The sequence below is a fragment of the Ammodytes marinus genome (assembly GCF_949987685.1).
Source record: "Ammodytes marinus genome assembly, chromosome: 13".
Lineage (NCBI taxonomy): Eukaryota > Metazoa > Chordata > Actinopteri > Uranoscopiformes > Ammodytidae > Ammodytes > Ammodytes marinus.
In genome coordinates this window covers 15,357,511-15,385,170 of record NC_137217.1, presented here as the reverse complement: position 1 = coordinate 15,385,170, position 27,660 = coordinate 15,357,511, and the positions used below count along the sequence as shown (strand labels likewise).

The 27,660-nt window shown below is 44.2% G+C and overlaps 1 protein-coding gene across 2 annotated transcripts; it reads left to right on the top strand.

Moving 5' to 3' along the window:
- Nucleotides 1-872: 872 nt before the first annotated feature.
- On the top strand, nt 873-26,367 carry phactr4b (phosphatase and actin regulator 4b). 2 transcript variants are annotated; one of them, XM_080039155.1, is made up of 16 exons: nt 873-929; nt 6,768-6,875; nt 7,019-7,063; nt 13,166-13,336; nt 13,684-13,764; nt 14,727-15,284; nt 17,225-17,575; nt 19,599-19,730; nt 20,836-21,370; nt 22,348-22,628; nt 23,009-23,207; nt 23,380-23,435; nt 23,797-23,858; nt 23,945-24,082; nt 24,233-24,309; nt 24,937-26,367. In XM_080039155.1, the coding sequence occupies exons 3-16, from the start codon at nt 7,051-7,053 to the stop codon at nt 24,950-24,952; spliced, it is 2,670 nt and encodes an 889-aa protein (XP_079895281.1). In that variant the 5' UTR covers nt 873-929; nt 6,768-6,875; nt 7,019-7,050; the 3' UTR covers nt 24,953-26,367. The 2 variants fall into 2 exon arrangements, with proteins under 2 accessions (XP_079895281.1, XP_079895280.1); XM_080039154.1 differs by lacking the exons at nt 873-929; nt 6,768-6,875; nt 7,019-7,063 and adding an exon at nt 9,751-9,891.
- Nucleotides 26,368-27,660: the final 1,293 nt, after the last annotated feature.

Genomic DNA, 27,660 nt, shown 5'->3' with positions numbered 1-27,660 from the left:
CATCTGTCTGTATAAAATCCTATCTTATCTTGATATTTTATAATCAAAATGTGGGCTATTTGTTTATTATATTACGTATCATTAATCTGAAAGCTTAACTTGTAGTAATCAAATAAATATAGTGAAGTGAAGAGTACAATTATATCTTTGATATGGTATGAGGAGTAGAACTATGTTAATGAAAAAAAATAGGAAATAATCCATTAAAGTGCAAAGAATGCTTAAACTGAAAATAAAAGAAAAAAACACTAGGCCCTATTTCTTGCAACTAGAGTTTTCCTCTAAAAGGTTATACCACTGACACAATGACAGGACAATTACTTTACATGTAGGAGCAATCTTGGACATTTTGATTCCAAAATAAAACTAGGCCTAGATTAAAATTAATTGGTTACCATGGATTTTGAAGTTAATAGTTTAAGCCTTGAGGTATCAGATTAGGCCTATAATAAGCCTATACATTGTGTTGCGTGGTCTATTTGAAACCTAACTACTACTACTACTACTACTACTACTACTACTACTACTACTACTACTATATTAGGCTACTATATTTATTTTGTAAATAAAATTATGGATAACCTCGGCAAAAGTGAACCCCTCTGATTTGTAGTCTTATCACGATCTTGAGCTGGACAATATAACGGAATGCTCCTCCAGCCCCCCTCTTCCAACCCCAGATCAATGCAATGCAATGCAGGGTGGGTACTGAAGTCTTCCCAACACAAAGGACACCCGTGTTTGCAACGCCCACAGATGAGCTGCAGCCTCCGCCAAGAACTACCGGTACCGAGATGCCCGGCTCGGGAAGGTTTCCGGTAAATGCGTAAAATGTTTGGACCGGGCACTGGAAGAGGGGGAACGTGTGAGGTGAGGAAATGACCGGGCTGCTATTTTTAAACTAATTTCAGAAGAGGAGGCGGAGAAGGGTGAGTTAGGTCAGAGGTATTGTGGGTGCTGGGGGAGAACATAATCTACAGTGACTGTCTGAGTTTGGAGGGAAGATTTCTACGCAGACAATAACCTAAGTTGCGCTCCAACTCCGACACAGAACAAGCCGGTGTAGCCTACAGGCTACGATCAGGCTCAATTGCACGGTCGCAGCGCCGCGTGCAAATGTGTTCGTTGCCTAAGGATGATGTTTCTGTACTCCCCTGTTTTCGTTGAGAACACTTCTGCTGTTTCGCCACATGGAACTCCATTTTCCACTGTCCATGCACAACAAAGGATGCGTGTGTGATCTCCGGGATGTAGCCTAGACATGGTGTGTGTCGATGATTGTAATCGACACACACATTGTAATCTGTCAGTGGGATGCACCCCACCTTAAAGGTCTGTCAGTAGGCTAGTCTTCTACGGCGCGTCATGTCGTGGGAAGAAAAAGAAAAAAAAAACATTAAGCCACCGAGCCTCGAGAAACGCAGTGTTATCTTGTCTGGACCCTTCAGGAAGGGGGATGCTGATTTAATCGGAAACCGATCAGTTTCCAAATAAAAACGCTTTAAAATTTAAAATGTCCCCTAGCTTTATTAGGCGATCACGTTTTATGAGGAACTGGACTGCACAAAGCTATAAAGATAAGAAACTCAGGAATTTTGCACTAAGCGATAATTAGCTAAATTAAAGGAATGACAATTGGATTTATTCTTCAAGGCTGACCCGCCTGTCGTGGAAAAAGGTGTTTTGACTAAAATGCATGCGACGACAAACAGTTCCCACGTTACGTATCCCAATGTATCTATCCTAATATTAGTATTGTGATGTGTTGTTGATAAAACGTCGCATATTGCGTATATTGGCCTTTTATTTTGAAATGTGTGAACGGAAGTAGCTTGCGTGTCCGCTGTGGGGGGCTTGACCCCGCGCTCGCCCTCACCCCGCTCCTCATCAGCATCTTGATTCCACTGGCGCGAGATCCGCTCGGTGAAGGAAAACCTCTACGCGCGGCTTCACGTCTTTCCTTCTCTTCCTGTTGCCGAGAGTAACGGTGGTCTTCTTTCCTTTGCTTTTCATGCGACAGTCAAGTCCACCTCTCAGGTAATCTCAGTCTTGCGGTTAAGTAATAGTTGCTCTAATCTTAGAGACATAATTAGAAAATCGGCTCTCCATTTAGATCTATTTAGGAGGCGGACTGCGCAGGCAAATCAGGAAGACGTGATAATATGATGCCCGTGCACCATATTGGGCTGTCACGGTTCCGATATTAAAAGTGTAATCAGGTAGATGGTGGCTTGAAGATTTATTTTTTCTCCCCCTCGCATTTTATCCATTCGCCGTAGGCTATTATTGAACAAGAAGGGTGAAAATAAAATGTATTCTCAAGGACATTATAAAATAGTCTATGCAATTAGAGAAACACAGTGATTTATTCAGATTACAGGTGTCAGTTAAAGGAGTAGGTTAATGGCTGCTTTGTGTGTTTACGCACCAGGCATACAAACAATTGAGTGAATGTGTTCGTAACTATTAGTCTATGTGTTCTATGTGATGCACAGGCTGCATGGTTGCACCATTTTAAAGCACTGGCTAATGGTGTTTTCAGGTGCCTCCTCTCTTCCTCTTCTCCTTTACAGTAAGAGTCATTTCCTCCGGCTTCATCTACCCGCAGCATCAGTGTAGGCCTAATGTTTCCTCAAGTTGATGTGCTCTTCCAAGTAAAAAGACAGACGAAAAAAAAATGCTACCTCATTGCTTGTGTTATAGCTCTTTCCTCTTTCAATTGGAAGCCCCTCACACACACCCACTCTCTATCTCTCTCTCTCTCTCTCTCACTCACACACACACACACACACACACACACACACACACACACACACACACACACACACACACACACACACACTTTAATGGGCCATTAAGAGGCAACTGTGATGGTTAAGCTGTCAGCTGGACCTGATTGATTGGGTTTTAGACCACATGATGAGACTGACCTGGGCCTGAGATTCCTCCGGAGCACAAGCCTAAATGTTTCCTCCTCCACTGCCCACCTGGATACCGTATACTCCACGTTTAAACCCGACATGCTTAGTTCAAACATATGTGCCATGTGAATTCTTGGTGTGTGTGATCAGTTACTTTCAAATGTAGTGAGATGTGCGTTAGTGAGTTATGGTCATGTGCTGTCCCCCTAAAGAGCAGTCCTCCTCACACAGGTGGAAGAAAAAGTTTAGCAAAGGCGAGGGGCGTTTTGGGCTCCTTGTAGAAGTGGGCCAGCGGTCCCTGTGGTGTGAGTGATGCTTTTCTGGGGCAAGCACAGCGATGACGCTCTCGCCCGGATTGGGAACAGACGCCCTGCTCCATCCATTTTGGGAGAAAGGGTGCTGAAGCTGAGCCGGCTCTCGGAGGCACAAAGACTGCAGACGGTCGGATCGGAGGGAGACAGTGAGCGGCTGCCACTTTGCCTTTTCCAAACGGCAGCCACTCTTTGTGCCCCACACTTCTGTCACTGATACCTCTCTGGAGCGGGCCCTGTACAGTAAGTATGCGTCAGCTCAGCCCCACCTGACTTAGGACGGACCCAAATCAGTTACTCACCATTATTTTGTGTGTGTTCCTTGTTAGGGGGTGTATTTTGCTTTCTCTGCACCGGCTTGGCGGCTTTTTGTGCCCCAAAAAACCCTGGGTCCAGGAGCAGGACGCCCACTGCTATTTAAAGATGGCATAACTTGGCCAGCTGCTGCCGCTTCTGCTCCCTTCGTAATTGAATCAGCACTAGTAGAGTGCACCAGCCAGTGAGGGTGTGTTCTGCTCCACAGAAGATTACACAGCCGCTGCGTCTTCTACGCGCTCCGCACTACTAGTTTCACATACCCGATTGGTGCCTCCTATTCCTGGTAAGTGGGACAGAAGCATGGGAATGGGATCAAATCTCAGCTGTAAAGCTGTCGCCCATGACAAGGATGTGGGATGGTAAAGCGACTTTTTAAACAAGGTGATTCATCCAGATTGTACAAGATTATAGTGTACTGTAGTGATTGATGCTATGTGTGTGTGGTTCGGGAGGTGGCTTTTTTCCTCACTTATTAATTTACTCGTCTTCTGTCCGAATATTTATGCTCCAGTCGGGTGTTTATGTCATTAAATGGCTTTGTTTGACTTGTGGTGGCTGTCACAAATATGAGAAGTGCTGAACAGTTTGGACAGCTTCATGTTGATTGTCTGCGTACGGCGTAGAGCAGGGAGAGGGTTAACGACTCAAAAGGGAAGTAGGCCATCAACATCCCTTTTTTTAAATGGGCACATTCTGAGACTGGCTGGGCAAGTGAAACAGCAATATTTGATGGTGGAATGTGTCTGCTAAAGCCAGATCCTTTCTCGTTTTCTCTTTTTCTGGTTTGTCAATGTTGTACTTGACATGCAGTGGTGCATGCTAGTGTTACGTATACATAACATACGAGGCTGTGGCTGAAATGAAGGAAAATTGTCCGTAGGTGTGTACCCCACTCCGCCAAGATATTTTCCCTTTCCCTGTGCAGAGTAAAGCGCTCGCCACTCTCCACTTGATTATTTTGAGTCATCTAGCCAAGGCTGTGGCTGTGACCACGGATACATCTGCCTCCTCACAGTGGTGTAAGACGTTCTCCCTCCTCGTGTGTGTGTGTGTGTGTGTGTGTGTGTGTGTGTGTGTGTGTGTGTGTGTGTGTGTGTGTGTGTGTGTGTGTGTGTGTGTGTGTGTGTGTGTGTGTGTGTGTGTGTGTGTGTGTGTGTGTGTGTAAAAACTCCCAATACTTTCAATCCCAACTTATGTGTTTTGACAGGATTTACTAAACTGTTTGGGTCATTACGCTGGCTTCTTCTTTTGATAAGGAAGTTGACCTTTGACCCTGCCAGTAAATTGGCCTGGAAGAGGAACAGAGATTAATGCCAAAATACACAATATAATTCTATTGGCGATAAAACAGTTTCTGATCTGAGCAGATTTGTTTTTGCCTTGGAGTCACGGGACGCTGATCATTGGTTACATTAAAGGTCTTGTCATCGAGGCCTCTTGTGGCCTGGACAACATCAACACAGTCTAAATGGGCTTTTGCTCTTAATCTGGCCATTCATTGAAAAACAATGCTCGCCCGCAAGACAAGGATGCTGCATTTTGGTTAGACCAGTAATTCCCTAAAATGCAACACGATACCGAGCTCCACCAGGCCAGCAGAAGGACTGCCCTCCATGCAGGGATTTGGCAATGTAGAGAGAGGAGCTGGAGGAATTTTGCAGTCTAGTTGAGGGGTTGAAGTTTGGGTCATGTGCACTTTTTTACTGATGGTTACAACTAGCATTTTTTTATTATCTTGTGGAATCCACTCTTTGGTTTCTCTTGCAAATGCAAAGAATGAATAATCTGCAGTCCAGTTCGTAATGATGAAGTCTTGGGCTACAACTAGTGATTATTTTCATTATAGATTAACCTGCCCATTATTTTCCCCCACAGCTCAAGGCGAGGTCTTTAAGTGTATTGATTTGTCCTGCCAAAACACAAAGATATTTAGATTACGGAACCAGCAGATGTTGCTTAAAAAAATAATCATTGTTTGAGTACTACGAGAAACTGCTTTTTATCGTCTTTGTCAGAGGCTAGACTGATATGCAGGAAAGAAACTAATTTGAAGCTTGCTCAAAATCAGGCTGGACTCTTTAGCCTAAATAAATCCTACTGGCAGTGGCAAGCTTACATGAATGAGTTTTATTGTCACATATAAATGGCCCACTTCAGGTACTTTGGAAGGGTTCATTTGTGGTTGGCACTGGCCATAAATCTTTTGGTCGATGAGACCGTTTTGACTTCCAGGTCAAATAGGTGAATAGTTGGAGCGAAAGGTCTGACTAAATGCCAATAAACTGTTCTCCCACAAGATTTTAACAATGCCATCAGTGGGAAGGGACAGTATTTGAGTCAAACCTCAGTCATTCAGTTTAAAGGATCAATGTAGCATCGTTGTAGGTTTTTCTACCCAAACCGTGTGTGTTGAGGTGTTCCGACACCCTGGGATTTTATCTTTGGTCTCATTTTTTAAAGGGCCTCTGTTGTTGTTTTTTGTTTTGCACCTTGTCTTACTTTATGTCCCTTCAAATACGCTGAACTTTTCTCCTGTGCAGCTTCATAAATATCTGTCTTTTTGCTCTGCCCTTTATTGTCCTTATACTCAGGGGGTAAAGTGGTTTTACAGGGATGGAATATTTTAAAACGTTGTTAACCAGAAATGATATCTAGGACCTTTCAAGGATCACAACCCAGGTTGACAACCTGGTCAACTACCTACTGGAAAGCTGCAGGGGGCGGAAATTACAAATCGGAGCCACAGTTTATGGTTTTAGGATAAAATAAAATAAATTTAACTTGTAGATATCATCATGAACTTTACCAGTTTTTTCAGAAAAGGATCCTTTGATGGTCCTAGATATCATTTCTGGTGAACAAACTTTTATAATATTCGATGTCTGTTTTCAAAAAAAGGGGTTTTGCTCCCTCTGTATTAGGGGAAAAGTGCGGCAGATCTGCAAACAAGTTTTTTTCTTATATATTAGCAACAAGCGGTCCATCGTCACACTGTAGGCTCTAACACCCTATTTACACCTTGTGTTTTGCTTCCGCATAAGATATCAAAGTGCATGTCACACTTTATGTGGAGTGTTAGTGGGGTCTTACTGTACCTCTCAGGCTTGCTCTGTTATTAATACTTTGGTGGTCTTCGTAGTTATTATAATACATGTGTCTTCACTGCTTTCTGTTCATGACCAACTATGATCTAATCATCTTTGTCTTTCTTCATCAGAGGGGTTAAGATGGGCGGAGCTGCCATCTTAAGCATGCTGGAGACCTGAAGAAAATACTGCTAGACTGCTGCTGAGGAACCCCCACCCCACCCATGACTTTCTATAGTGTACGTCTTTTTGAAAGATCATATAACTTTGCCATTAAGTATATGAGAATTAAATATAAAGATGTGTTAAAAAATGAAAACATATTATTGTCCATCAAAAAAGCCTTACTTAAAGTGGCATTGACGCTCCAACTGTTTTGCAGGAACCGTTGATTGGTGTGCCTCAAACTCTGTAATGGAAAATCGTGGTGAGTACTAAGTTGCTGGTTGTGGGTTTTTTTAAGTGCAGTGTTAATGCTGTGGAGAGCACTGTACATCCACTGTGTTTATGGCGTCTGTCTAGCCTCGGCGCTTTTTATGAGCTACTCAGGACTCAAGCCATACATCTTCTCAACCTCAGGGCCCGTCTAAGGATCAGTTTCCCCTCCCAAAGCGGGGCCTTTCAGGGTTTCCCCTGGTCCACACAAGTTGTGTGTGTTTGTGTGTGTTTGTGTGTGTACACTGTGTTTCAGAGGAGATGGTTCAGGGAACATCAGTTGAGTCGTTGTTTTGAGTTGCACTTTTTCTTCCCAGAGAATATGAGCTCATTTACTGTTTTCAAACGCTGTCATGGCAACAGTGACCCTTACATCTAAACGCAGCAGCTGTGCATGTCAACTGGTGTTTTTTTGGTTCACCTGTAGCTCCGCTGTGAACCAGTTCCCTTTTGTGAAGCTAACCTGCCAAAAAGCAAAGAAAAACTGAAGTAAAAAATAATATCCAAATGAGCATACGCTAAGCCATCCCTAGTGACTCTCACTTTAGACTTCTGCTTGCTCGACAAGCATTAGATGCTAGATAAATGTCACTTTCTGTCAATAATGTTCCTTCTGCAGCTCAAGATTTGATTTAGCCTCTACATTTTCCTACATCAGATTGATGCACTTTATTTTAAAAAGTAAACATTTTCTTCCGGGGAGGCATGCCCCCGGACTCCCCAAGAAGGACCAGGGTCCCTCCCACAGGATCCCAAAATCCTGTGGGAGGCAATGATCTTCTCATCTAACACTTAATCAGACAGTGAATGGGATAAGTGCATTTTCCTAAATGTCATTGAACCTTGTTTTATGTCTGTAATGCTGGTGTAGTTTATCTTAATTCAACTACGACGTCCATATAGATAAAGGTCAAAACCATGTTTTAAAGATAAAAAAATATTATTAAATATATATTTTCCGTAATGAATGAGCTTCCCAGCTGTGTGTGTGTGTGTGTGTGTGTGTGTGTGTGTGTGTGTGTGTGTGTGTGTGTGTGTGTGTGTGTGTGTGTGTGTGTGTGTGTGTGTGTGTGTGTGTGTGTGTGTGTGTGTGTGTGTGTGTGTGTGTGTGTGTGTGTGTGTGTGTGTGTGTGTGTGTGTGTGTGTGTGTGTGTGTGTGTGTGTGTGTGTGTGTGTGTGTGTGTGTGTGTGTGTGTGTGTGTGTGTGTGTGTGTGTGTGCCTCCGTCTGCCTGCTGAAGTGGCCTGGCCCAGTCTGTTATCCAGGTCAGGCCAACAGGTTGTGGGCTCATGCGGATTGGCTCAGCTCTCTCTCTGGAAGCCGGCCCGGTGTGTATGTGGGGCACGGGGAGAGAAAAGGAACGCTGTCAAACACACCAACACTCCATCTTGAGAAATGAGCCTCGAGACTTAGCTGCTCCGAAAACATCCAGGCACATTGACACAGCTCAATGCTCTGGATTCCTCAGAGGAGCTGTCGGACAAGGTTTTTTTTTCTCCCGAAGACGCACAAACCCCCAAAAGGAATCGAAGCACTAATTCAAGGGGTTCCAGTCTGCACCCCCCCCCCCCCCCCAGCTTTCCTTGGCAAACATGTTTCAAAGTCATGCTAATGACTCTCCAAGACTGTTCAAATTGTGATAAGAGACTCGGAGATGTGCATAAAAATGGTGTCTAAAGGCATTGGGAAAGGTGAGCTGCATGCTAAACACCCTCTTCAGTGAACGGTAGTAGTAGTAGTGGCTTGATATTAGCGTGCACACTGGAGGAAGGAACGGCAGCATGTGTCCTATCAACACCTCTTCCTATTTGTCACATCGCCTTGTGATCCGTAGTCCATTGTCATAGTAGCAGCTATAATTCAACAGGGACTCTGGTCTGTTGTTCATGATTACATTTTGAGAGTGAGCAGCATCTCAGAGACTCGTGACCTTTTTAGACGGCTCCCACAACAAGTCTTGTCTCAGATCTTGTGATACATTTCTCCAGGTTGTAGTCGTTGATTGAATTGATCTAATTATAATCCATGATCTATTTTCTTTGTGTTTCTTCCTTCACATCTGGACTAAATTAAGGTTTCTCTTTGTCAGGTTAGATGTATTAGTAGGAAAGGCTTACACAAATACTGTTTATATCTCTATCTTCTGTTATCCTTGTCATCTCAGCGCTAGGAAAGCAAGAAAATACTGACACCAGTGTGTCAGGCAGATAATTGTTTTCAGGGCATACCATGTGGTCTGAGCTCTGAGGTTTGCTGTCTAGTTTTCCTGTGTTGGTTAAATTTCTCTTGTAGTGTTTTGTCTGTATTAGCATGTTAAGATCATGCCAAGCCCTTGTTCTCTTGAAGCCCCGCATGCCAGCGTACATCACGCCGTACATACATCATCGGACACGCATATTGCACCGCATACCGTAGCGAGCACATCAAATTGAAAACACAACCCGTCCTTCTCCCAGGAATGGTTGGCATCTTTCAGTGAATGCTGACCTGTGCTAGGAGCCAATGAGGGAGGGCCAGTGAGTGGGGGGGAGGGAGGGAAGGTCTTAAGGAGATTGCAAGAGGGAGGGGACGGGGGAAGGACTGTACTGAGAGGCATAGAGGGAAGGGCAGACCAGAGAAACACAGAGAAGGAGAAAAGACCTGAAGTTGAAGAGACCCGGTGGGCTTTGTTGTAGAAGGAGGCAGGCAGGTGCAGCTGCTTATCTTTCCCGTGCACGTTTCTGGGTGCAGGACAGGTAGAGGCCCCTCAGGGGCTGGACCATGGGACAGAGCCTTCGTGTAGAGACCCCAGCTCCAAACCCAAAACAACACAACAATGGCGGTGAGTTTGTTGACTCTCACTAGTGCACCCCGTGTGTGCATTCCTCAACAGCAACTTGGCTCATACATGGCATGAAATGAGTTTTCTATTTCCCATTTTCTTTATGAATTCAGCACAGAGGAGAGGTAAGGGTCGGAGATTGTATAATCAACTTTGCAAAGTCTCCTCTCCCCCCCGCACTTTCACCACCATAAGGAATGTTAAATCGTTGGGATCACAGGATGAATCTCAGCTGTGTTTCTACCACGCATGCACACTTATTTTCCTATGTTACATTGTGCAAGAAAATGATTTGCTAAGTAAAATTGGATTTGGAGAATAAATATTTTAACTAATTAATGGAGAGTGGGGTTTTATATCATTTTGATTCAATTCCTACATATTCGCTCTTTTAATTATTGTACTTCTTCATATTACAGAATGTAAACTCACAGACAAGATGCATCTTTCATAATAAATCTTGACCTTGAGTTTGATAAAGTAGCAAGCAGTGAACTCATACTTGCATATCTTACCCTAAACGGAACCAATGGTTTTTATTTAATTGACTTTTTACTATGCTGTTAGGCTTTAAATGGTTGAATTATTTCAGGACTCACAAGATCGGGGAGACTATAACCTCTTTGTGCGCCCCATTAAGTCGATTCAAATCCATAATCTGGCCTTGCAAGGGTTAGGGTTATAAAAAGGTTGGACATATTTCACAACTATTTCATCCACTTAGGAAGTGGATTTCTTATGTAAGTGATCAGGACGGCTTGGCTATCAGGTTAGCTAAAGTCCGGTCCTTTTTTAAATCTCCTTTGACCACATTCTCACCTGACCAGGCCTGTGCCATGACTCATTGAATCATGAGGTTAGAGGGAAATCTAGCCTTTCTGGCTGGGACTTGTCTGAGGGACTGTAGGTGTGGCTTCAGGATAGGGGGTACGTCAGAGTAAAACACGCACACGCACACGTCCCCCCCCCCCCCCCCCCCCCCCCCCAAGTTTCCTGACTGGTATGCCTTATCTTGGCAGCTCTTCTGAGAGCATGGCTAGTAGACTACTTGTTCTGAATTGAGGTGTGTTGTACAGTATCATGGAGGCGTTTAACCAGTCAGAATATTTGTCAGTTTCATTTGTTCACTATGTTTCTATGAGCAGTACAGTGAACTGTGTTATTGAGTGTGTGAGGGGAAGAGGTTGTCTTTGTTCTCAGTCACAGAATCAGGGTGGAGTGCCGTTTCCTCCCTCTGTTTCCAGCCCCCCCCCCCCACCCCCCTCTTCCATATCTCCTGTACTTTTTCTCTCTAGCTCTTTTTTACCCTTTACTCCCATTCCCAGACACACACTGCTGTAGTGCCACCACACAACAGATGTCTCCCCACTGCCTTTAAAACAACGACATGTCGCAGAGTTTATCTTTGTATCTGTGAGGAATAATTTTGCGTGGATCATAGCTCTTTGTCCCGGATGTGAGCATCGAGTTGGATGTACTGTACTTTCTGGATTTCCTGTCGGTGGATTGACACGTTTTATAATCGAGTGTCGCTGGCCAATTAACAAGTGTCCAGTGGATATTGTCGATAACCTTACTCAAATAGATCCCTGCTGCATGGGCTGAGTCCTGTGCAATCGTCATCTCTCTGCAGTGCTTTGGAGTGTGCGGGCCTGGCACAGGCTGCTCTTATCCTGCTTCACTTGCTTCAGCTGAGCCACCGTGTGAGAGGCTCCTCTGACAGAGAGCAGTCTGCTGTGTGAGAACCTCAGTTCTGGTTCGCAGGGAAACTGCCTTAAGCAATGCTTAATCTGGATGTTATGGCAGCTGGGCTGGATCCTCAGATTTCTACTTTGCCAAGATAAGCTGGATTTCCATGGTGCGGACATGTCCCTTGAACCCGGACCCCCTCTGCTGTAGTCTCCACCAGCTCTCTGCAACTTGTCCTTCTGGAATTTTCCTCAGAACATATATAAAGGGTAGTTGACTTTGGGGTTGCCGAATGCCCTATCCCTCATGGCATGCTGTTTCAAGTCCCGCCACCATGGAAGCTGGACGCTTAACACCCCTCTTCCAGGTAGACTAGTGTCTGTTTTTTGAAATTGTCATTTTCAGGACTTAACAACAAAGGATTTGCCACAATGGAACAGTTCAGATTTGAACTTTTCTGGAGTTTTAACAGACTGTCAGGCCTTTAAACACTATGTAAGCATTTGGTTCAAATTGTACCCTGCCAGCAGCATCGAAGTAGCTGTCTCGAGCATCGGTTAAAGACTTTGTCCTTCAGTTGCAAAAATGGGTTTGAATCCTGTGTCAGCAACCGTCCACCGTGCTAAATTGTCCCTCAGCAGGATACTGTAAGCCTTCCAGTTCTGGGGCGCTGTTCCATAGCTAACTCTGCCCTGCTGTGGGTGTGTCAAAACGAAGAGTCAGTTTCCACCAAGCGATGATATTGTTGTTGATATGTTCCAACGTTATTTTTTGGACTGCTAAGCACGCCCTGTCAGTATTGCAGGTATTGTGTGAGAGTATATTGTTGTGGGAATCGGACTGCAAGGCTTTATTGTCACAGAAACATCCTGTGTGTGTTTATGAGACTGGATGTTTTAAAATCTGACCTCTCTCTCTCTCTCTCTCTCTCTCTCTCTCTCCCCTGGTAAATATTTTTGTCTGCTGACTGCAGCTGCAGCCTCGAAAGAGCCGGTGTTTGAAACTCTCTCTGTGCTCAGCAACCTGTCGGTCGGGCCTGTCAATCACGTAACCCAGAATATGTTTCCATGACTCTAGAATGACATCTCATTACAACCGGTGTTCTTGAAATCAATTTGCCTTTTGATTTTCGCTGTGTGTATACATCATGACGAATCGTTTTCTTTCCTGCTACCGTAAGAATGCATCCATGAGTGAGTCTCTATAGAGAGCCTGGGGGGCTGAAAGGCTGATAAGGCACTAGTCTGCATCCAGCCAAGGAATGCGAACACTTGACACTGAAAAAATCCTGGCCCAATGCCAGCATCAGACCCTCTCCTGTTAACTGTGGATCTGTGGAGGAGTCCATGAGCTCTCACCATCACCCTGCCAAAGCACACGCAGTCCCCGAGAACTAACTGCTAAAGATGATAACATGCAGCAGTAATAGGAACAGCCCTGTTTACAAAGGCAGCATATACGGCAGTTAGAAAAGAAAGAGATTCTCACAGGATATTGTGACTGCTGACGGATTTGTACCTGTGTACCTTTCAAAATCCTGTTAAAACAGTTGGCTTTAAGTGTTTATCCCATCTTTCCTTTTTAGATGATGAAGCTGAGCAGCAACACAGCACAATGGTGGGCGAAGGGGGCAGCACGGGGGGCAGCACCCCTCCCCCGAAGCGCAAGGGCAAGTTCTCTACGCTTGGCAAGATCTTCAAGCCGTGGAAGTGGCGGAAGAAGAAAAGCAGCGATAGGTTCCAGGAAACTTCAGAAGGTTTGTGGTGTGAACTTATTTGTTTTTCGTACAGTGACCTCCCTCCTTCCTCACTCCTCCTATCGGTTACATTCAGCTCTCATCCAAATTCCTCACGGCATATGTTCCTGCCTGAAGGCTACAGGCCCCTTTTGCTCTCCCTGATGTTTTCAGTTCTCTTACGGTAAGACAATAGGCCCCTAACAAAATATCCTGTTGATCAAGGAGCTCTGAACTTGTATCTTTTTGTATTGTGGAGCATGAGGTCACACGCTAAATGTGCCCAGGTTTACTGCAGTATTTTTTCCCTGTGGAGATGTTGCAATGGAAAACCAGTGTGTAACGTAAATTCTGTCTATTGATGGCAGAGCTGGAGAGAAAGATGTCGACAAGGCGTACGCGGCAGGAGCTCATCGAACAGGGAGTGCTGAAGGAGGTCCCTGACAACGGTAAGGGTGCTCCTGCTATTGGTCACATCTCTATACGGGGGTCTGTGTCCGACAGCAACGGCCCTGAGGCTGTCAAACCCACACAGGCGATACCGTGAAGCCCATCAGTACATTATGGCAGTAACACGGTCCTCCTAACCAGCAGGTGTCTGGGACATATTTAAAAGAAAGCACGTTTACTTTCACCTTGCTTGTTTCTCAGAGTATTGCAATGTTTGTTTAAAAATGGCGTGCAACTCTCCAGAGCTGAGGGAAAGTGGAATGAATTGTGCCCTGCAGCAAAATGGCTTTGAGAGGGGTGTGTGCGAACGCAATGCTAGCCCCGCTGTTGTAGAAGCCCAGTTTTTAAACCTTACAGCTGCTCCTTTCCTCACACCCACAAACACAGACTCGGTATGTGGGGCTTTGGATAAGGGCACTTTTCTTTTTTTAAAGGGGAGCAGTACCAAAGTTTTTTAATCTACAGGTATATTAAATTTTTTAAGTCTTATTTGTGGGTCTAAAAATAGTGAAAAATGCCCAGGAAATATCTCAAGCCCAAGGTGTCAACTTTAAGCGACTAGATTTGTTAAAGCAACAGTTATAATGATCCAGGTTAAAGTGACAAATCCTCTGACCTGAGAAGCCAGAACCTGCAGGTATTTGGTGTTTTTGCCTGATTTAATGGATAAGCAAATAATCTGATGTTGTAGATACACTATCTGTTGATCAACTAATGGATTAATCAACAGATTATTCATCACTTTTGTATTTTACCTAGGTCCAAAAGGGAGAGAACAATGAACCACAAAAATATTCTACTATATCAAACAAAGTCAAAAAATTGTATACTCTATTAATATAAACCATGTTAAATGAGTTAGATTGAATACTATTTACTAGTATCTAGTATTATATTGGTTAAACTCCCTTGTTATTGTGTTTTTTATCATGTTGGTTTGTCCCAACTCTTTCCCGTGCAGATCAACAAACCCTGAAGCAGCCCTATGTGAAGAACGGCCACACTCTGCCAGTGAGCTCTGGGGTGGGTGGAGGAGGTGGGGGAGGGGTGGTGGTCAGTAGCGGCGGTGGTGGCGGCAGGAGCCCGTGTAACCATGGCAAGCTGCCCTCAGAGTCTGACTACAGGGTGAACCCGGCCTGGCTCACCCAGCAGGACGACCGCAGGGGCCGCTCTCCCTCTGACGGAGAGCGGCGCGGAGCTCCAGGCTCCAGGGGCACAGGACTGCATGAGGACGGCTGGAGAGGAGGAGGAGGAGGAGGAGGGGGAGGGACGGGGCAGCGGGCCCACGGAGAGGGCGAGTGGAAGCCCAACATGGCGTGGCAGGGTCACGTTCAAGTCCCCCTGGACGAGGGCAGGCGGGGCGGCGGCCGGCTTCACCCAGAGGACGCCGGGCAGAGGAGGCCCGGGCCGCTGCAGAAGGCCCCCTCGGAGGACGGCAGGAGGAGCAGACCCGCCGAATCGGACTGGAAGCCGACGCTGCCTCGACATGCATCTGCCGAGGAGGGAAGGGCCCGCAGAGGTGAGCTCTTCTTCAAATTCAAATACTTTCTTTTTTTCTTTTAGTGTACATTAAAGGTGCTACGGTGAACTTTTAAATATTTCTGAAACAACCTCTGATGATCATAAATGACATGTGTAACAGCAAACATATTTTTTAATGCACCCTTGTTAGCTTTAAAGCTACTTTTCATCAGCAGTCCCTTCACCTGTTTGTTTATTGGCATCCTAAAGTGAAAACATCATAAATATATAAATACTTGTACATCAGTTAATAGCACATTGCATTATAGTCTTATGTTAATCAAATAAAAACACATTAAATTAAAGTCTAAAAAACATACATTTATAAAACAGACGAGTCATATGAAAGGAATATCAGATGGATATTGTTGGCGTCTTTGGGTGTTGACCAGCCTTTTTTGTTGTTGCATTAAATGTAATGAGTGATATGATGCCCCTGGTTTTTCCCCACTGCCATCCGAGATCTTCCCATCTTTTTTGCAAAACTGGAATTAGCCGATCCTTGTTGAGTTTCCCCGAGTGTGAGAAAGGCAAAGATGAGGAGTGTATTTCACAACTTGACCTCCTTCATAAATATACTGGCGATTCTTCTTTAGCTTGAGTCAATGTATTTCTTCTTTTTTTCCCACTCCCTGTTGCTGACACTTTGATGCTTTTGTGCTGTCCTCCCAGATATAGACGGGCTCCTGTGGGCTCCCAGGGGCCCTGCTCCAGCTCCGTTTCTTATTCAGGAACATGAGGGAATAGGTTGTCCTGTCTTCCATTCCTAATTAATGTGGCACCATCACTGTACCCGTGTTATTGCCCTTTAACGCTACCACCATCAGCCAAGTGATAATTGTTGAGGAGCCCCGGCTAATTGATTTTACTGAAACATTACACTTTGAGAAAAATAGCTGTTTTTCAGCTGTATTTAGATCCCAGTTGTCCAGTTAACACTGCCACATGAACCACTTTCAGTATCATACTACGTCTGTGCCTGTGTGCAGTAGAGATGAAAGGAAACTGATTACGTATGTGCGGAAATGTATTGAAAGCACCTATGCAGAACTACTATAGGAAAAGAGAGAAGTCTTTCTATGGATAGATTTGAAGGTGAACAGATGTTTTTTTCTCCCACCTTCCTATGTCCCTGCTCCTGTCTTTTATCAGTCTAACCTTGTGTTTTCCTTTTTTTTCCTCTCTCTCTGATTCTGCTGCTTTTCTCTCCCTCTCCCACTCTCTTTCTATCTTTACACATCTCCTGCTTTCTGTCCTCCTTTTCTCACTCTCGATCTCTCTCTCTCTCTCTTTCTCTCTCGCTGTCTGTCTGTCTGTCTGTCTTTCTCTCTCTCTCTCGCTGTCTGTCCTCTGTTTCCTCATGCTAACTCACTTCGTCCTTTTCCTCTGGATGACTTCACCTTTGATTGTTTGTACAGTATGACGTCACAGTGATAAAGGATTGTTTGTAAATAAATAACCCTGAACTTCAGAGCTGCAGCTTTGAGGAATGGCGTGGGAGCAGTAGCGCTGGTGCGGGGCCCACGCTCGAGGGGAAGGGGAGGGGTGTTTGTGGGCAGAGGGATGTGGGTTTTTTTGGTGGTAATTGCAGCCGCCTACTCTGTTTATCTTCACAGCTGATCCCTAGATAACGCAACTCTCAAACAAGTGCTATAGCAGAAAGCGCTCTCGAGTGGTGAAGCCGCCGAGAATTGCTCACTGCTCACTTGTGCTCTGTCAGTACCCAAACTGAAACATTTATAGCCACTTGGCAAACGATTTTCTAATGAGATGTCACTAATTCAATAATGAAACAGATAAAAGTACACTGCTATGTAGGGAATTCTGTGTGGAAAAAAAAAGAAAGCTTATTCACATTTCTCAATATGGATGAAGTTGTTATTCTGATGGCACTTCTTTTTTTAACATGTCCTCATGATACTGTGTGTTTTCCCACAGAGTCGGAAAGCCATTTTGTCCCTGACCCTGAAGCCTTGCGGGACACCCTGCGCGAGCCTCTGCCACCTAAACATTCAGTCTTGCCTCCAAAGTGGCTGATGAGCTCCACGCCTGAACAGCCCGGCAGCAAGGGATCACCTCGCACCCCGTCAAACCAACACCACCCCACCACCACCACCAACACACTGTACTCCTCTCCCTCGGCCGCGCAGTCCAAACCTGTGCGCTCCATCTCCTCCGCGGGCACGTCCACCCTGCAGGCTCCATCCATAGCCCCAACCTCTCAGGGCACCAAGCAGCCCCCGCAGCCCCCACCCAAGCCTGTCAACAGAGGCAACGCCGCCATGCTGGGTAAGTTCCTCTGCCCAATAGCAGCTGCTCCTGTCAACAAGGGCGCTGGAGGGAGTCGTCATTATTATCACATGCAGCCCACATTATCAACAGCATTATCAACTCTCCGATGTCTGCTCAGTTAGCATGTGGTTTTCCCACTGGCGCATACAGTATGAACATTCATGAGTCGGTGCACAACCGATGGTACAAGAGAATGCCTTTGAACACGGCTTGCACACACACAAACACACTTGCGCACACACATGCCTTGGTAATGATGTTATCTGAACAGCTTGAGCAGCTATTCCCTAGCTAATTACTTATTACGCCTGGACTACTTTAGCTGCAACTTTTCCACAGCATTTTACACTCTGATTATAAAAGGGACTCTTGTGGCTGTGGCATGCGGCTTCAGCTGTCAAGTGGTGGTGGTGGTTGTTTACTGTGGGGTTGTTTCATCTGGGATCTTGCCTTAATTCCCACTCGGACATGGCTGTCTACTTTTGATTCATTTTTTATCTCCTCAACAGATCGGATAATGTTCTTGTACTTTGAGTGCACTTCCTGTCATGCCTTTAGTCGCGTCTTTCTGCTTGAATTATTCAGGTTCTTTTAGTTAAATGTGCTGTGAATATGTCACCTGACAGATATGGCATCTGTTGATGCAATGGTTTACAATAGAAATGGACAGAAATGAAAATGTCATGTCATAATTATCCTGGCCAAAATTCACAACACAGATAATCATCAAATATCCTTAAAACTTTTATCATGGCTCTAAAACATACTGGAATCACTTGAACTTACATATGGTTTAGAACAAATATCTCACAGTAAAGATGCAAATTGCTTTTTTAAGTGAAAAACAATCGCGCAATCATTACGGCCTCCACACACATCCTGCGTCTACCTCTGGAGCGCGTCGCCTTCAGTAACTGCTGCCTCTCTCGCGCTTTTTTCGGCCACACATGGAAGGTCTCAGCAGCTGCTGCAGCGCTGCTTCTAAAAGCCCTATCTTTCTACATAGAGTTTTCATAGATAATTCCAATTAAAAATGAAGTTCTTTCATGTCATTTATGATGCATATGATTTATATTGAGTCTAATATTAAGTCTCGACAGTAATCCGTGCGCCCCATTGCCTTTTTTTATTTTTTTGCCACATTTTCGCTTGTTGGAAGTTTTATTTTGAAAGGGACATACCAGGAAATGGTGAAACTACAGCGAAAGATGCCGGTATGAAGTCAATATGACTCTCAGCAGAGTATTTCTCTATCAGTTAAAGCAGCGAGACCCAAGAGAGACGCGCGTCTCTCAGAAAAAAATAGGCGAGCGTCGCTGCAGACTGGCCTCCGACGGGCATCAGCAGCGCGTCCGAGGTTGGATGTGTGGCCGCTCTAGGTTGATTACACGGTCGGTGAAAAAAGTCAGATGCAGACGCGCAGTAGAGGTAGGATGTGTGTGGAGGCCGTTATAATTGTACTTTTTCTGTGGGTTAACAATGGGGAACTCTAACAGGAAATCAATAAAGACTGTGTACATTTTAGCTAGACAGCTTTTTCAAGTCACTCCTGAAAATATTCAGGAGTATTGCAAATAATGGAAATTCACCACAATCGACATAGTGTGATTGTTATTTACTGGGATTTGTGAAAATACCTTGTATCCTTCCTTATCTAGTTGACAGATTACCAAAGTTTTCCATGGAGTCAAAGTTACAAACATTTTGGGAAACACACAATTGGCTCTCTTGCTGAGGAAAATAAGATAATAGATACATCAGTTCAGTATGAAGATACAAGAGAACACAGCAAGAACCATAAGTTGTCATTTAACCTTAAGTGTTGCTATTCTTTCAACAAGAAAAATGTGGAACAACTTCTCTGACAAGGGGAGAGCGTGGTTGAATTTTTTTTATTGAATGACAGAATGATGAGCTTTTGGGGCAACAGCACCCCTCTCTCATAGCACACTCTGTAGGAAAAAGCTTTACAGTACCACTAGCACCTTCCAGCTGAAGGCCTCCGTCTCCTCCCTGTTAGTCTCCGCCTTACAGGGGGGAGAGAACGCTCAGCTTCCTCTCTACTGGTCCTGCTGGAAGCGAGAGTGCGACTACGATGTGTACCTGTCCCTGCCCGTCTACCTGTGCCGGCGGGCCGGAGGCCTGCGCTCAGGTAACAGGATGCCCCATGGCATCTCTGAGGCCAAGGTGCCCTGTCTTGAATGCCCCTCCCCCATTCTCCTTCAGAGTCTGCGTTCCTCATCATGTCGTGTCCTTACTAGCTGCCAATCTATTTTCCCACAATGCCTTTTAACTTTACTGGCCTTGAGTGCTTTTCTCTGGATGCGGTATATAAGAGCGGCATGCACACAATGAGCTGATAATGCGTGCGCTGGGTGCTTTGTGTGCATGAGAGATGACTTGTGAGTGTGAGTGAGCCGTTGAAAGTTTCCAATGCTGTACTCTCTTACTTGGCATGTGAACTAGGGAGAGCTCTGAGCAGGACCCAGCTGTGGCCTGCAACGCATCAAGTGAACTTTATAGTGCTAATCCTGCTCAGCCGGAATGGATGGGTGGATATGAATGGAGGGGAGAGGGGAGTGGCCAAAGGGTTATAACAAGAGGGTTTGACTTCATTTAGAGAGGAAGATGTAATCCAATTCAGTCTAGTCTACTGCATGTTTCAAGTCTGGCACCACTGATCTCTTTGTTATGCCTCAGTAGCACGGCTTTGGCTTTTAACATTATTGTGGCTTAAAAGCTGAAGATTTATATAGCAAACATACAACTGTGCATGCAAATAGCTTTCAGCTTTTTATTTGGACTCTCTGTTTGGGAGCTATTTGCCCTTTTATGATGCTAATAAGTAAGATTTGACTGCAGGATTAGAGAGTGGCTATGAAGAGCATGTAGGCTGTGTGTATCTTGACCTGGGGCACATGCTGCACACTGGTTTGTTAGTGCAGTGTGTGCATTCATGTTGACTCAGTCATGTGATCAGACGCACTGTATGTACACAATAAAGCTCAGTCAGACATGTAATCCCAGGATCTGTATTTGTTCATGTGTATTCTGTCATATTGGGTACATCATACATCATGAAGAGCTGATGCATGTGTGCACTCATGTCACAGCGGCAAACTAGATACAAAAGCAAATCACTTGCTTGCAACTTGCTCACACGCCTAAGCTGTTGAAATTCTGTTTTATGATTTAGATGTTACGTTAATATGTGGATGGAAGTGTAACTGTTTTGTTGTTGTTTTTCACATTTGCAGGTGACTTCACCCAGGCCCCGGGAGGTGCCAGTCTTGTGCCGGCCAAGCCCTCTCCACCGATGCCTCCCAAGAGGACCACACCCGTCACCAAACGTAACCCAGAGGACTCCAGCGCTTCCAGCCATCCCATGATCCCCTCGCCGCTCTCTCTGGAGGAGCACGGCGGCGGTCCCACTGTGGGCTTCCAGCTGCCCCAAGCACCCCCCTCCCCTCCCCTGCCAACCCACCGGCCGCCCTCTCCTCCCCGCCAGCACATACACACCCACCACCTGCACCACCAACACTCCTACCCGCACCCGCTGCCCCAGCCCATCCCCATGCTGTTCGACCCGCCCAGCCCCACCAGCGAGTCCCCTCAGCGGCCGGCTCCCGTCCCCCTGCACATCATGATCCAGAGAGCTCTGTCCAGCCCTGGACCCGCCCAGCCACATCCAGACGGCGCGCAGCGGGCTCACGCGCTGCTCTTCGAAACCCCGCAGGATTACCAGGGAGATCGGGGGCGCCCCCTTCCTGTCAGCATCCAACCACTAAAACTGTGAGTTACTCGTTACATATTATCAATCGAAAAACCTACATGAGATTCACAGCTTCACAAGTAGACCATAAGCAGCCTCCCTCCACAGTCCATTTTTAACCCATTGATGACTATGGCAATCTAGGATGCATGTCCTTAATGCCTGAGGGTTTTCTGAAAAAATAGTACGAATTGTCAAGTCTACCAAAACCTTAATATCTAAGCCTGTGTAGCACATAGAAACATGAAATAAAATACATTTAAAAGTTAAGGTTCACAGGTTTTATTTAAACATGCTCCCTTAGCGCTTACAAACCAACAAATATTTCTAAAAATCGTCAAAATTAGATGAATTAGAAAATTATTAAATATTGTTAATAAATAGATGCAATGTGTTGTGTGATTTTCGTCAGTAGTCTATAGTAGACCTTGATTCTGCGCACCAAACGCCACTAACTGTTCTGTCGCCGACATAGCTGGCGTATTTTTTTTATTATTTTGTTTTATTTTTTATTTTTTATTTTTTTTGATTGACATGATTTTCGGCAAACCACACAACTTTTGGGTGGTCACGTGGTCTTAAAAAAATCAACAAAACCCACCTCATGTGTATTTGAACCAATGACAGTGCATTCTATGCTGGGAATGCCATGAAAATTAGATAAAGTAATAATGCTGCGCGACGCAGCATAGCCAATGTGGCATCGCGCAGCAGCCGTCATCAATGGGTTAAGCCTTTAAAACTTTGTAGTTGAGCACATTTAGAGCTGGAACAAATCTCCCAGCCTGATCATTACAAACAAAGTCAAGGTCGAGATAGAAGAGTGATTATTTTGAGCCCAATTAATTTGGTATAAGTCTTTCAAATTAAAAAAATGGTCAGTGTTGTTATAGTGCAAAATCTACCTCTACGTCATAATTAGTTAGTGTTATTAGTTAAAACCACAAAAACAGGTGCTTTATATGTATGTATTCATTGATCTTTTTATACATATTAGATCTGAAGATGACTACTCGGAGGAGGAAGAAGGAGAGGAAGATGATGAGGAAGACGAGGAGTATGATGGAGAGATCCCCCAGCCGGCGCTGGAGCCGCGGAGTCGCAGGTGTTTGGTGGGAGACGCCGGCGTGTGTGTCATCCCCGGGGGCAACAGCAGCGAGGAAGAGGAGGAGGAAGAGGACCAGGAAGGACGGGATGGGGACGACAGCGACTCAGACGGCCCTGTGCACTACAGAGATGAAGACTCTGATGAAGATGAGGAGGAGGAGCCACTACCTAGTAGGCTTAGCCCTATTTTTTTTTATCAGGATCAAAATATCAGTACATCATTCAGCTCAACATCATTTTCAGATTAGCACAGCTCAACATCATTTTCAGTTTGTTCAAAAAAGAAGAAAGAAAGAATAATAAATAAAAGAAAAATTACAAATTGATTAATTATTATAAGAAAAATGGAGGTCAAATTAATAGAATCTCTTTTTTAATTAAAGGTGCTCCGGGGAACTTTCAGCTCGTGTTAATTCGTGCACCCCCTTTGGACAAAAGCGGTAGTGTTTATACTACTATTTAAACACAAGGTAGACTTTTGTAAAGCACCTGCCTTGTTTTATTGTGCTCCTTCACACCTGACCACACACTGTGCTTGGCTGTTTGTCCAGGCGCTCTGGCCAGCAGGGTCCGGAGGAAGGACACCTTGGCTCTGAAGCTGGGCGGCCGTCACTCTGCCCCAGTGAGAGACCGCTTTGCCCAGGACCGCCTCAACAGAGGGGACCAGCCTCCAGGACAGACCGGCCTCACATGGCAGAGCAGGGAGCAGTGGGAGGCCATTCGCGCACAGATCGGCACCGCACTCACAAGGTAAACACGCACGTCCTCATACTTTTTTAATTATTTTGTATCCTTTTTTTAAAAACTGACTGAATAGTGCATTTCCAGGAGATTCTAAGATCTTTGTCCTACTTATTTCCTGAATGACAAAGTGATGACAGTGTGTAAAAATAGTCCTCCTCTTTTTCTTCTCCCACTTCAGGCGACTTAGCCAGAGGCCCAGTGCAGAGGAGCTGGAGCAGAGAAACATCCTTCAGCGTTAGTATCAAGTCTTTCTTTCCTTTTGCATCTTTGTTATCAATTACCCAAGGATTCAAGTCCTTCAGCTTCTCACTAGTTTGGACCTTTTTTGAGGGTTTTAACAAACATCACAGCTCAGTTCTGACTGGTGATTTCTTTTACAAATTGACTTGTTTATTTGAATAGAGCCACACTATTTACATGTTTTGAGCCAGCTCTTCACAATGTGCAAAATAACACAACCTATACACTCTTGAAAAGTTTTTTTTTTTTAAACATGGATTGCAGTTCTCATGCTTTCAGCTTTGATGCACATCACGCCTGGCTTTCATGCAGCATCTAAGTAAAGATTTGTTTCTTTTGTCTCTTTTTTTTCTAGCCAGAAATCAGGCTGACCGGCAAGCTGAGGTTAGAGAGATCAAGCGGCGGCTGACCAGGAAGGTGAGCAACACGCATCAAAGTATAGAATCACATATTTACCATATATTTAACTGATATACATTTACATCTTATAATTTTTTTTGTAGCTGAGTCAAAGACCCACAGTTGCAGAACTACAGGCGAGAAAAATCCTGACGTTCCACGAGTACGTGGAGGTCACAGACGCCCAGGACTATGATCGGAGAGCAGAGAAGCCATGGACCAAGCTGACTCCTGCTGACAAGGTTCCTATGGAAGAAAACAAATGCACCCAACAAATCTCCCTGAAGTGGCGTGTGTTTCATATCAAATTAGCATCAAAGTGTGATGATTAGCACAGGTTTCCTTTTTAAGGTTCATATTTAACCGACAAACTCTTCTCTCCTGCTTGTCAGGCGGCCATCCGGAAGGAGCTCAACGATTATAAGAGCACTGAAATGGAGGTCCATGAGGAGAGCAGAATCTACACGAGGTATTCCTTCATCAGTTGGATCATGACATAACAATCCTTCAGATTTCAGTCCTGGTCGACAGCTGTGGTTACCGTGGGAACAGCAAGTGCACGCTATAGCAAATAGGGATCTAATGTCATCAGATACTTGTTGTTTAAATAAAGTTAATAATTGACCATTAAGCAACCAACCTGGTTCCATGGTGCACACAAGGTGCTATCCCATGCGTGCTAACCTCAATGACAAAAACATTTTCAGTGTTTCCTGTGACTGCGTCACAATAAATGCCAACTCAGCAGCGTGTGTGTGTGTGTGCGTGTGTGTGTGCGTGTGTGTGTGTGTGTGTGTGTGCACCTCTGATACAACATTAAGAGTGTGGCAGATATGATTGTGATAACATTAAAAAAACAACACTGGATTCCATACATTTATCGTTTTTCTGTGAATCCCTTGTGTGGACTAAGACAAATTGGATACAGCATAGGAATTGCAGCCCGCAGCTATATATACGAAGGCATAATTGCTTAAATAATGTCAGCCATAAATAGTACAAAATGCAGCGTTTGATTTAATAAGAATCTTAAGGAATGTCATTTTAACAGAATATCTCAGTTCATGCTTCATGAGATCTCTTTGTTTCCTTTTAGGTTTCATCGGCCTTAGCGCCCCCCCACTCCCCGTCCCCTCCTCCCTCTTCATGGATTATGATGCACTTAAGAAGATATGTCTGAGAGGAAGCTGCTCCCTATGCAGACGCATCGCCATTTTAGCGTTTTCCGAATGTAATGTACAGATTATCAGGGACAGCCTGGAACTGACTCAAAAACCAGAATGCTTCTCGCTTGCCCCTCCATCGCCTTCTCACTACATTGCTTTCACTAAACTGAGGTGGTGGCGGCTGAGGAGCAGAGATGGAGTATTCCGTCCGGACAACAGGGGGAAACCATGTGCCAATGAAAGTGGAGACGCGGCAGAGGACCTACAGGGCTTAACTCTCAGTCTGCTGTTATGTGGTACCCCTCAGGGACACGGATCTAGTTAGAACCTTTAATGCGGCCTCATTCTGTGTTGCCTTTTTTTCTTCTTTAATGTATATGGAAAAGCTAATTCATCTTGATAATGTAAAAACATACGATAATAATAGTAAAAAATAACGATGATGACTTACAATACTCCATACAGTAATAATAGATCATAGAGACATATGGCTGCAGAGAGGAGCGGGCTGGAGGATGAAGACTGGGATTATAGGACTGGACATCTCTGGGATATTGTGTTTTTTTATAAATTGTGTACAGACTGCTATTGTTATACCTTAGAATGAAACTTGGAAAGATCTAATTACAAAATATTCTGTAATGCACAAAATATTTTCTATTGTGATTTTGATCACATGACTTAGTGACAGATTTTATTTGAGCCTTTTTTATTATTATTATTTGGCTTGCCTGTATTTATGGTTGTAATGTGAGGTGGCCATTTAAGCGTCAATCTAGATTTAAAAAGAAAAAAAAAGTGCAGGCCAGGATTGTTGGTGTTTTTATGTGTGCCAACATACCCAATGAATGCCTAAAGGACTATAGGATACTGGTTTTCATATCACTGATTTCTGCAATCCACTGCATGAGCCAACACAGAATCCAATGGATTCTGGATAATCCCTGTTCATTTATACTTTTTTTATGAGTTTTTGTACTTCCCTTTAAAATATCAAACATGCAATGCATTATGTAGCCATTTTGAATAAGGTTGCGCTAGTAGTGTCTATACTAAGAGTTAAATGTAAGTTGCTGTGAGTGTAGATCAGGGAATTATCCAAAAAGTCAGAAAATGTATAAACGGTCAACAGGGAGTCATTTTGGCAGGAACCTTTTTCAAACCGCAGGAGTGTTTTTATCTAGTATTGTCTGGCCAGTATCTTACAGGGTTCAGTATGTTGTGTACAGGTTGATTATAGGTTTAACTGATGCTTGTGTATATCTTGTCTTCCTTTCATTTGAAAAGAGATTTTAAATATAAAAGTATTATAGGTTGCTATTTTTTTAAGCACAGAATATTAGTTGATTAAATGCAACAAGAATGGGAATAAGAAAGTGTACCTTTTTTCTGTATAAATTAAGTTCATTTTTAATTGAATGTGAAATTGTATGACAGTTTTCTTTCTAATTGTAAATAGTCACATCTTGATCTAATTAAAAATCTTGCAATTCCTTGAACTGTGTGCAGTGGCTGTGCACATGGCTTCTAAACCCATAGACCTGTCTTGTTGATATATTGTGTAAAGGTGGACGCTTGAAGGGTAGCCTGGAAATCCAGACCCATATCTAGAACGATAGCGGGTCTGGCCACTATCAATAAACCTTCCAAACTCAAGGGGCGGCACCTATGCGTGCATTTCAAATACCACTGCACGCAATTGGATAGCACTGCGACCAATCAGAACAATGAACAAGGTGACGTATTAAAGCTGGGGTGGAGGATTTGGGGAGAAAATAGCAGTTAGGATAGAGATTCGAATCCAAATACCTCAACCGCTCCACTTGTTCTCTTTGGTCCCTCCCCTATGGTCCCGCCCTGACACGCTCTACACCAACAAAGTCATGCCAAAGTGAATGGGCAGTCCCAACAACCAAACAGAACTATTTGATTGGTAGCTCAGGATTTCTTGACATATTTAATGAGCTTCAATGGAGAGTGTCCAGACCAACAGGCGCAGCAAATTTACCCTGCGTTCCAAATCACATACTTTTTCTTTTTACTACACTACATACTAAAGTACAGAAGAGTTTTTGGGCCACCGGAAAGAAAAAAAATCCTATAAGGAAGTTTTTTTTCATTAAGTCAAGAAATGTCGAGAATAAAGACAAATGCTGCAAAATGCATTTGGAGTTAGTGGGGCATTTATGTATTTTCAGCATACTACAATTGACGTGCATGAATGTGGACATCCTAAATCTTTTTCTGGCATACTAAATAGTAGGGAAGTATGGGGATTGGAACGCAGGGTTAATTTGACAGCGCCTAGTGGCAGGTCTGGATTTCCAGGCTACTTGAAGGGAGAAATTACTCTCAAATATTCTATGGGTCTGTAGCGACACCTGGTGGTGAAGGAGATTCTATAACGAGCTACACCTGGGGATGGTTGTGGATGCATCATGTATACTGAAAGTCTTAATTAGAACCATATCATTCATCTGATTCATTGCATCTCAAAGGTTTAAAGCAATATACTATGTAAACCTTGACAGCAAAATCTCATCAGTAGTGATCTCATATGATGAGGCGAGGCTGTAAGGTGAGGAAGTTGCATTTTTGCCTAACAGATTAAAGGCCACTATGTACCATGCAAAAGCACCCTAAAAGGTTCTATA